Below are 11,202 nucleotides of genomic sequence, written 5' to 3'. Positions count from 1 at the left end.
GCAACTTGCGTTTGCCAACATCAAGCTGAAGAAACTCTGTGGCAGATAAAAAATCTTTCTGGAGTGGTTTTACTGCTCTGGCCCACTTAAGATCAAAATAGGGTTATGTGGCCCATGAACTAAAATGAGTTTGACACCCCTGGCTTAAAGGATAGGTTCACATATTTTCAAGTCTGTTTTAAAACAATACTCACATACTCATATGTACATCCACAACAGTTTTTGGTCACTGTTATCATTCCTCTTCTAAATACTAGCCATGAAGAGATCCATTTTTAATGTAGGACATGTGGGATAAAATTTTCAGAAAAATGTGTACCTATCCTATAAAACTCTCCATAATCTAGAAACTCCTTATAATCTAGAGTGTAGGCCAATGGCTCCCAACTTTTAGTAGCATGTGACACCCTAAAACAAAGCTGTGTCTGTATGTCACATTGTCAGGTCGTCTATAAATTGTATGTGACTCCCTATTTTCAGATTGTTTTATCAGAATAATGTTTAGAGTCCTGAAGTGGTGAAAGTATCTGGTGATTTACAAGAAAAAAAAGCTAATAATAAAAGAAACAAAATGTGTCTGAGATATTACGCTGGTGAGAAACTGAAGCGCCGCACAGGAATTGTTCCTATTCTGCATTTGGTGGCACATTCTTGTTTCTTGTCTGTAACGTTAGGGGAAGCATAAACAGACTGCAAAAGAAATATTTTAACTGTATCGTGCCAAGTTATCCAAAGATCTTTAAAGGGAAACTCCAATGATTTTACAGAAGAAGATCGTGGTTACTTAGTCTGTGAAAACAGTTTATAATGTTTTCTGTGGCTCTAAAAGCGTTGTCGGGTCTGAGAAAATCACCCTGATGATGTAATGAAGGCTTGCTGAGCTTAGCTTAGACCGATATCTGACTCTAAACCATGTGTTTAGGGTGAGAGGCTATGAGAAAAATGTAGGATCCCGTGGTTTTTTGTAGCTTGAGACAAACTATGGACAAACAGTCAAGGAGTCGTGGCCTCTGCTGCATTGATTGACTATTCTTTTTAAAAATCTGTTTTTCAAGTCCCTTAACTTCATGGAAGTGTAACACAAAATCAGTGGAGAGGCCCCTTTACATAACAAACAAAGCATCATTAAAAACCCTTTATGACCTGGCTGTAAATTGAATAATAGTTGTTTTCTAAGTACACATTAAAAATCTTGCGGACCAAATGTGTGTCAATATTGCACAAATGCAGTTATGGGTTAAATGTATCGGTAGAAAACCACCCAACACCACGGGTGTCAAGGCAAAATTGTTTTTTTTTTTTAGTTCTCTCTTAAAAATCAACAAGAAGAACACAACAACCTAATAAATGCTTCTGAGAAGAAGAAAAAATGCCAGTTTCTCTCAACCAACAGGATAAATAGTTATCTTGCAACACAAAGAGACACTCTTTCTGTGATAACAGTCACATCCTGGGAGGGAAACTGATTTTGCTCAGCTCAGTAACTCCCTGCTCTGCTGTGTAGACCCTCCTATGGGGCCAGAGAGATAATCAACTTGAACCAAACCACGCCTCCCTTTTTTTATTCTGGGGGATTTATCAGCGCCTACATGTTGACTGCTCTGCATTCTAGACCCAGCGAGAGAAGAGAGTAGATCACCTCAACACACTATCCATGCTGACGCCATCCGAAACGCCTATTCACCACTGTGGACATTAAACTCTGCAGCTCCGACAGCATGGATTTTCTAGACAGCGGTTACCTGGACGCGCGGTCTCCCTATGATAACACCTTCAATTTTTGGAACGACTACCTCGGCCTGTCGACACTTGTCGCCAAAAATAAAATCAACAGCCCGTCCTGCAGCCCCAACTCTATAACCGAGTCCCTTAAAGCGACCCTGGGCTTGGAGGACGATTCCCCGGTTTGCTCCTGCGTAATTGGGCACGGCCGGGACAGCGACGGACACTTGGACTGCTGCTGCGCAGCCCCGGGCTCCCCGCCGATCTCCATCTACGATCTCAAGGAGCGCCTCTCTCTCCTCAGGCCGTACGAACACCTTGCTGGTGATTCGCCGCTGGGAGACAGAGATTCACCCCCCTACAGGGGCAGCTTCGCCGGCCTCGACCTGCTCTCCATGGACAGCAGGCGCAAACAGACTCAGAGGGGCAAGCCGGAACCGAAGGTGTGCGTCTTCTGTCGGAATAACGGCGCCCCGGAGGAAGTTTACGGCACCCATATCCTGAAGACAGCGGACGGCAGAGTCCTGTGCCCAATCCTCCGGGCATACACCTGTCCCCTCTGCAGTGCTAACGGCGACAATGCGCACACCATCAAGTACTGCCCGCTTTCCAGAGACCAGCCGAGCCAGAGAGTGGCAAAGGGAGGCAGACCGATTGGCAAAAGGCTGAAAATCTTCTAAGCGAGGAAATGAATGAAGTTGGAGTTGCACTGTAAATTGCATGGCAGTCATGTTTGCCCCATTTCATGCACAAGACAAGTCTGGAGAGAAAGATTTAAAAAGAAAAAAAAAAAAGATTTTATAGATTTTTTTTTGTATGTCTGCTTCACTTGTAATGTTTTTCGTCATCCTGTAACTCTATGGGCACATAGTTTACACCCCTCCCCAGCACTCTTAAGGACTTGGTGATAAATAATGAACCAAAGTACTGTACAGATCGACCTGTGAATGACCACCTTCATACTGTCATCAGAAGTTGCTGTGTTTCAAGAAGCACAGTGCCAGTGCAAAGAGCCCTGTGCATGTCAGCGGGGCTGCTCTGGATTTTTTTGAGATGTCAACATAAATGAATATGCAGCACTCCTGATATGAGATGAATGTTTAGTCCCATAGTTCATTGGCCCTGGAGGTAAGAAGTCTGACAGGCCATGCAAGATATGTTCTTCTTTATATCGAGCACAGTTATTTTCTGAGAGAAATGTTTTGTACCAAAGGAATACACTTTTGCATTCAAACCTAGCCTAAAGGTAATTTCTGTATTGTTTATATGTTGGATGTCTTATATTCTTCATGTGATTTTATGTGGATCTAGTATTTTGCAGATTTCAACTGAATGTAAAACAGTGGAAGGTAGATCTGGCACGCAGTTCACCTACATGTTCTCCAAGAAGCTCCAAGCTATATCATTTCAGTTTACTGTTCAAAAATACGTATGCTGAATTGATTTTTTTTTCACGTGGAAATATATTCCTGCAATTCTTGTAAATGTATTAAAGGGGTGAACAATTTTAGCAATGAAAAAAGCCTGACATTCCAAAGTCTTTATCTGTCAATAGAAATGTTTTATGTACTTATTTCTACCTTATGTATCATTGGGAAATATATTCACTGTAAATGACTCTGAATAAACTTGGAATTTGCATTTTTCTTTGACTATGGGACTGCAACTGATTTTAATATACCATCAATCACTCACCTATCAGCAGCGATAACATGACTGAATATGTTTTTTTGGGTTAAGATTATTTTGTCATACATTACTGAATAAGCATTTTCACAACTGTTTTTCATCTGAAGACAGCTATGTGAAATAGTCACACTGACATGTGATGCAAATACGCCACCTAGTGTTCAAAACCTTAAATGACAATGTGTTGACTGCAGGTCAAATTGACCCGTTTTCAGTTTTTGTTTCATATCAGAAAATATGGGACGTAGAAATAAGAGCTGAAAATGTGTAGAAGAAAAATTTAACAATTTAAAATGTTGGAAAGAGCAAAAACGGGAAGACAACACAAGGGTTAAAAGATCTCCACTGGACTTGCATGTAAGCACTGGGCTATTTAATAAAATGGATCTATAGTGAAGGAGTGTGTAAATGAATGAGAACTGAGCCAAGACCATGCTTTTTATAATTTATGATGGATTGGTTTTAGCCATGTGAGAGAAAATCAGGAAGTTCTTTTAAAGTCAGCTCTGATTAGAAACGTATAATGTGGGTAACCTCACATATCTGGGACTGACAACTTGTGAAAACCCTTCAATGCCAGAAATTAAAAACAGCTCCTTGTACCCTAAAGTCCAGGCATGTTTGCGTGTTGATGAGTTTGTAATGTAGTTCTTTTTAAATCATGTTTACATGCAACATTATCTCAGTTATCAAAAATAAAATTTTAGTACTGAGAGATAGGCCACCAAGAAACACAGTAAACATTTTTCCTTTATATATTTTAAATGTTATATATATTCACAGGCCTTATTGGGGAGAGATTTTTTTTTTCTGTGCAGAGAAAAACAGCTGGTGGGCGTATTTTGTTAAATTTGTAACAATAGTTCTAGATGAAACTTTTCCAAATGAGATGTGTGGATTCCTGTGAGTAACCATGTCATATTTGGAATAAGGCACTGCCGCTAAGTGTTTTTGAGAGCCATCTTCTTTGGTGCTGTGGGCACGAACAATCTTGTTCACTCACTATTTGAATGAACTACAGCTGATAGCTAAAATACTCAGGAAGATGCACCAAAACACTCCTGCTAAAAGAGGGGGGGAACGATTTGATTGTGTTTGATTGAGCTGTCCCTTTTAAATGTTAAGCAATCGATGCATTTCATTGACCTCTATTGGCAGCTACTAAGAACTGCAACAGTTTAAATAGACCTTATCTCCCTCTACGACAGCTAACAATACACAGTAAAATGTGCCAGAAATGAGGTGAGCGTTTCTATGGAAGCCCAGTACTCATGTTAAATGATGTTTTAACCCATAATTAGTCCTGCAGTGCGTATCAGGCCATGACGTCATAGATCTACTGACAGGCAACACTGTTCTGTAACCCTGACTGCACGTACCTTTAAGCTAAGCTGCCTTTGAATCCTACAAGTTACATTCAAGTTATAAAAGCCTTCGGATGTAACAATAGGCTTTTTTTTCCACAGCAGACTATTTTTTTGGTGCTGTGAGCACTACAGATCAAATGCCATTAGGCTTATCTGCAGTTGAGTAAGAAACAGTACAGCTTGAATAATCAAGCAGCCACACTGAAGCTCCTCCAGCTACCACTAACCAGGGGCTGGAGCTGGACGCCCTGTATACATGTTCAAATGTACAAATCAACTACAAAATAGATACATTAATGAACTACGGCTAAGGTGGAGAGAATCAGTTTAATCTTTTTAAGTCTTTTTGGGTGAACTGTCCCTTTAAATGTTGACCTGTTTTAGCAAGAACTGCAACAACATAAATGGAATTTAGAGCACCTCCCTCTACAAAAGCCTTTGGAAGTAACTGACACAATAATGTCACAATGTTTGCAATAATCTAACTAATTGGATCATATCCCTTTACTTTGGCAGGTAGTAAGATTTCAGTTTGGGAACAAAAACTGATGGAGGATATCGCCTGGCTAAATGGTGTCACCTACTGGCATAATAACACTGCTTTATTATTTGCTTTTTAGGCTTGCTGGCAGCTGTGTAGTAGAACTTCAGAGGATGCCAAGGTTTTCTTCCCAAGACTCCTCTTCTATCAAATCAAATAAAGCATGGGGCTTTATTCCCCAAAACGTTTTAAGGCTTTCTTGAGTTTATAAGGGTGGTAATTTTGACGTATTTCCTGTGCAGTCATTCTCAAAGTTAATGAGGATAATAAAATAATCACGACGTATATAATGAAAAGATAATGCTACTAAATCAACACTGCTGATAAATTATGGTAATTTTGTGCTAGAAATCTTAATTATTCTCCCTTTACGGTTTGCTTTAAAAGAGACAACTGTCATCAGTGTGAAAATGTCTGCCACCAAAAACGTGTCCTTGTGCAGAGATCTTAATCGATTCCTGTATAAGAACATCAGCTTGTAGCCTCTTTTTTCAAAGAAATAGGCTACTAAGGGTGATTTAAAGGCACCCTCTGAGTCATCATGGGTATTAAGCAGGAGGAGTGTTTCTCTGTGTCAGCACATACAGATAGGACATCAGTGACTCATCAACTTGTAATCTAAATAGATCAGACAGATACATCTAAAGATACTCTGGCAACAACAGCAGTATATAGAGCATGGCGAAGGAGTATCTATCTTATAAAGGACATTCATAGCAATACAGGAAGCAATGGAAGAGAGGAGATGATGAAAAAGAAAAGTGCATAAGAAGAAAATATTAGTTTTTTTTTTAAATATCTGTAAAGTATAAAGCAACAAAACAAAGCACCAGCCATCTGTTTAATGTTTAATTAGCAGGAAAGATTCTTGACATCTGTGCATGTTGGCTAATGTGGGATTATTCATCCATATCATCATTCATATTATTCAGATAAAGCAGTGGGCACTTATCAATCTATTTAAGTACCAAGCAATCTGTGTGGTAATTGATTTATTGTTTTTCTATAACATAAACCCTTAAGTGTCTGCCTGTTTAAGTATATGGCCCTTTAAGCACTATGTATTTGCTTTCTCTAAATGGGTTGTGGAAAAGACTTTGTTTCAAGTCATTTTCACAAGGTTTGCCCCAGTTTTAATGTGGATGTGTTCATTGCTTGTGAGATGCGTCTGAGAATGCATTGAGGGAATAAAGTTGAGTATGATGTGCCTCCAGAAATGCATAGTAATGAGAGGAATTGATTGGGTTAGGCTATCTTTAGGGCAGATTAAAAGAAAACCTGCTCTACCACGTCAACCCGGCCTGCTGAGGCTGAGAGTGAGTCTGAAAACCAACCTCCTCTCTTCTCACTGCAGCAGTCTGCTATTGGCCTGGTGGATGCTGACAGCACTGATGTTTCTCTGTGGTGGAGGGGAGGGGGGGGGGGCAGCCTCACTCTATAAAAGCCAGGGATCTGCAGCATCACTGAGCTGGTGCAGTGCAAAACGCCCACTCATCATCACCGATGGTGTGCAGAACAAGGGGGACATAAAAAAAACCTTCTGAAACTAAAAAAATCCCACATTCTTTTTCTTAAACAAAAAAAAAAAAATCCACAACAAAAAATTCATCATGAGCTATGATACCTTCTTCTCCTACCGCCGCCCTTGGGACAGCTACAGAGGCTCCCAAACCACTACCAAATCCTCGATGTCTTCCTCCCTCTACTCTTCTCCTCGAGCTCGTCCGTCTGGGAAGAGGATCCAGAGGCTGGCCTCCTCTTCCCTGCCAGACCGGTCTGAGCGGATGGACCTGGCTCATGCCAGCTCCCTCAACACAGAGCTGCTGGGCGTGCGCTCCCAGGAGAAGGAGCAGCTGGTGGACCTGAACGACCGCTTCGCCACCTACATCGAGAAGGTGAGGCACCTGGAGCTGCAGAACCGAGCCCTGCTGGCCGAACTGGAGGCGCTGAGGAGGCGGCAGAGCGAGCCGTCCCGTCTGCAGACGCTCTATGAGGGGCAGTCGCGGAGTCTGAGGGCCATGATTGACTCGGAGAACGGCGAGAAGATGCGGATGGAGGCGGAGAGAGACTACCTGCATGATGTGTATGAGCGGATGAAGGAACGCTTTGAGGAGGAGGTGGGGCGGCGCATAGATTCTGAGGAGGCTCTGCAGAGGGCCAGGGAGAAGGCCAACAGGGCCGTGCTCTCCAACTGTGACGCCGAGGCCACCGTGGTCTCTCTCTGTGATGAGATGGTGTTCCTAAAGAAAGTCTTTGCAGAGGAGCAAGCGGAGCTGCAGGCCCAGCTGCAGGTGGCCAACATCAGCGTGGACGTGGAGGTGTCCCGTCCTGACCTCTCCACTGCCCTGCGGGACATCAGGGCACAGTACGAGCGGCTGGCAAACAAGAACATGCAAACCGCCGAAGACTGGTACAAGAGCAAGTTTGCAAGTGTGGCGGAGATGGCCAGCAAAAACAACGAGGCCGTGCACGCCATCCGGGAGGAGACCATGGAGTACCGGAGACTGCTTCAGTCCCGCTCCTCTGAGATCGAATCTCTCCGGAACGTCATCGACTCCCTGAACAAGCAGCTGGAGGATCTGGAGGAGACGCAGGACAAAGAGGTGGCAAAGTACCAGGTGAATGAGGGATATTTGGATCCTGATCCGCACTAATATTCACCCAGTAGGGGAACGTGAACCAGTATGTGGTACCTGGTCTGGTTATCTGCCCATTTGTGCTCGAATATGACATGAGAGGTGCTCTCTGATAGAAGCAATCTTCTTCACCCACAGGGAAAAGGGGCAGGAAAAGACAGAAAGATGACATATGGCATGTAAAGAGTCACAGAGATAAGAGAGAATAATATTAGTAGACGCCAGAATCAAAGACAGCACTCATGAAGTAGAGAAACAGCAGGAAGAAGCTTCTTTTTGCGACAAGATGTAAATATATTCACTGCAGCAGCTACACCCTCCCCACAATTTAGTGCTCAGCAGGAAATGATGGCAGACTCACAGCATAGGTAACAATCTGCAAGGTTACTGTCTGAATGAAGTGAGAGAGCACAACGTAGCTACACACTCTAAAAAGACATCAGGGATTTAAATGTTACATGCTATTTTACTACTTTCCAACCGTTTCCAATTATTTGGAAGCAAATCTCTTTAAGCAAAACCAAAACTAAAATAAAATATGTATCAAAGGTTGTACACATCCTCGTGTCTAGCATCACTAACTGCGATATTTGATAATGAATGACTGTTTATTTGCATTCACAGATGAGGATAAGTGAGCTGGAGCGGGATATCACCGATGCCAAGCAGGAGATGGCGCGCTACCTGAGAGATTACCAAGACCTTCTCAATGTGAAGATGGCGCTGGACATTGAAATAGCTGCGTACAGGTGAGATCTGGCTTTTGTCTCTCCACTAATATTGGACATTTAGTTTATCTTAAACAAACATGTATGACTATATGAGTTTCTCTGGGGCAATGCATTTAAAAAAGACCTTGTTTTTTTAATCTCACCTGACAGAAATAACAGTTTCACATATTCAATTAATGTATCACACTTTTTCCGTAAATAAGCGCCAAAAAAAATGCACAGCAAGCTCAAGCATAATCGGTTTTCTTTGTCTTTGCAGGAAACTCCTGGAGGGAGAAGAGATCCGTCTGGCTTACCCTTCCCTTGCCATTCTTAACTAAAACCTAAATGCCACCAGCCTGGCATCAACCTGGATACTTCATTCCCTTCTTTCCTGCCCTGCCTTGAACATCACCTCTCTCCCTCCCTCCCTCCCTCTGTCATTTCTTTGACGTTACCTCCTCTGTTATCTCCCCCCCCCCCCCCTCCCCCCTCCCCCCCCAAATACTCCATTACTCCTCCCAAATCGCAATCCAAAGCTCATCCTTCTCAAGACAGATGCGCCCTTGTGAAAAACAAGAGGTCCACTAGAAGTCCCCCTTCTTCTACACACGTTCTGACACCACACATCAAGAAGATGGCAAAGTGTAAAAACGCAGAGTGGCTGCACTGCATTAGTTGCATAGCTAAGTCAGACAGCAGTATTGTTTTGGCTGAGTTCCTCTCTGTCACACACGTTAAGGTCCAAGCAGCAGAGTTCCCATTTGACTCTTGTGAACCCTCGTTGTGCAAACATTTGACCAATTGTTTGTGAAGGAGGACAAATACAAATACCCCATTCATCTCTTGATGCTTGGACTTTATCTGTGTTTGAACTGATGCAAGAAACCTGCAGCATTATTGACCGGGAACTCTACCAATCGATCATGCATTGTCCTGCACCCCTGGCTCTCTAGTAGTCAGTGAAACAGTAACCTTAAAAGAATTCTTTTCACTATATTAAAGACTCATTGTTGTCTTTTTTAGTTATTCTTCCTCGGCATTTACACAAATACTACACGTTTGGTTGGTTTAAAAACCAGAGGGAGTTTGGGTCTTTTCTATTTGGCCGGTTATTTAAATTTCTAATTTCTAATAAAGCTGTGTCTTTTCTTGCATAAGCATCTGGACATGTAAATGCTGTGGAAGACTAAATGTTACTGGTTTCTCCGTATATATCCATGCAGTGTGTCTCACAGCTTATCTGCATTAGATTTGTTTGTTTTTTTGTTCTGTGAGTTCATTCAAAGCTAAAACGATTAAACTGAAAGAGAAGTGCAGGAGCTCCTTGTTGTTTGTCTGCTGATGTTAGATCTAAATGGTGCTTTACATCTGTGAATGTACTAATACCAAGTTTGCACCATCAAGCTCGGTGTACCTGTAACGGCCGGCAACAAGCTGAATAAACATATAACTGACCTGCAAATCAATTCACATCTCCAGTTTTCATTTGCCACTTTTGAGGATGTTTAGGACATTACAACGGGTTGAAGAGAAGAGCTCATTTTGATGTTGTGTCTCCACTGTAGCTCTCATGTACAACAAAATGATTTGTCTATGTCTTGTCTAGTTTTAGAGACTTAATGCATATCCAAACAAGGTGAATATTTCAGTCATAATGACCCAGATTCCAATCACGGGGCTCTTCTTACCACATCAGTGATGATCTACAAACAACTGCAAAATGTTAACGAATGTCTTTTATAACTAAATCCAATTTCAAAGATGAGGCACCTCTAAGGTGCAATGAATATATAGAAACTGATATAGTAATGGTTAATAGTGAAAAGCTAAAGGGACATTCCATCAGCGACTTGGCAGGCTGAATTTGACACTGCTGAGAATGGTGAATATTTTCCATGTGTGATTCTTCATTTGGAAGTTATCCGAGTTTCGAGAAAAAACATATAAAGCCGGCTTCACACTGCCTGCATGGCGTGACCGTGTCAGCTGCGTGGCGTGTCCGTTTATATTTCGGCTCCCATGTTATCAGGTTAGAGCTTGCACACTGCCTGCGTGACACGCACGTCTCAGGCGCGTCATTTTGACACAAATACATATTAATAAATGACATGTTGATGTTTGAAAGTCTCTAGGTTTTGACATAAATGCAGATATAAATGTAATTAAAAAAAACCAATAATAAATAATTATCGATTTTCAAATATTGCACCTGTCAATACAGAACAAGATAGCCTATTTTGCCGTCAGTACTGCCGACGTTGTCTTTGCTGTAATCAAATCAGTATATATTTATGTTTAACATGGTATTTCATTTTATCAATGGGAAACATACATGTGTACAGACAAGGCTAGCAGCAGCAGCAGCACCGCATCAGACACGTTTCTGGTGTGAAAAGACATAGAAAAATCCACGCAGCCGCCACGCAGCTGACACGCAACAGAAACGCCACGCTCACGCCAGGCAGCCAGTGTGGCCGGCCTAACAATGGCAAAACACGTCTCTTCATCCTGCTAAAATGTCTCCTTACTTACAG

The 11,202-nt window shown here is 42.1% G+C and overlaps 2 protein-coding genes across 2 annotated transcripts; both read left to right on the top strand.

Annotated features, from left to right (window-relative positions):
• The first annotated feature begins 1,559 nt into the window (after positions 1-1,559).
• LOC116057575 (nanos homolog 1-like) lies at positions 1,560-3,374 on the top strand. Its single transcript, XM_031310102.2, has one exon. It carries the CDS (start codon positions 1,719-1,721, stop codon positions 2,400-2,402), a length of 684 nt encoding a protein of 227 aa, XP_031165962.1. The 5' UTR covers positions 1,560-1,718; the 3' UTR covers positions 2,403-3,374.
• A 3,392-nt stretch (positions 3,375-6,766) lies between these two features.
• On the top strand, positions 6,767-10,134 carry si:dkey-33c12.3 (uncharacterized protein LOC335380 homolog). Its single transcript, XM_031310101.2, has 3 exons — positions 6,767-7,937; positions 8,580-8,704; positions 8,946-10,134. The coding sequence occupies exons 1-3, from the start codon at positions 6,930-6,932 to the stop codon at positions 9,004-9,006; spliced, it is 1,194 nt and encodes a 397-aa protein (XP_031165961.1). The 5' UTR covers positions 6,767-6,929; the 3' UTR covers positions 9,007-10,134.
• Positions 10,135-11,202: the final 1,068 nt, after the last annotated feature.

This window comes from Sander lucioperca, chromosome 18 (genome assembly GCF_008315115.2).
Source record: "Sander lucioperca isolate FBNREF2018 chromosome 18, SLUC_FBN_1.2, whole genome shotgun sequence".
Lineage (NCBI taxonomy): Eukaryota > Metazoa > Chordata > Actinopteri > Perciformes > Percidae > Sander > Sander lucioperca.
This window is presented reverse-complemented; position numbering and strand designations above follow the sequence as displayed.

Bases quoted from the DNA above. Each gene is read 5' to 3' on its own strand.
- LOC116057575 (XM_031310102.2), top strand. From the start codon at position 1,719: ATGGATTTTCTAGACAGCGGTTACCTGGACGCGCGGTCTCCCTATGAT.
- si:dkey-33c12.3 (XM_031310101.2), top strand. From the start codon at position 6,930: ATGAGCTATGATACCTTCTTCTCCTACCGCCGCCCTTGGGACAGCTAC. The intron at 7,938-8,579 runs GTGAATGAGGGA...TTGCATTCACAG, and splicing joins AAGAGGTGGCAAAGTACCAG to ATGAGGATAAGTGAGCTGGA. The intron at 8,705-8,945 runs GTGAGATCTGGC...TTGTCTTTGCAG, and splicing joins ATTGAAATAGCTGCGTACAG to GAAACTCCTGGAGGGAGAAG.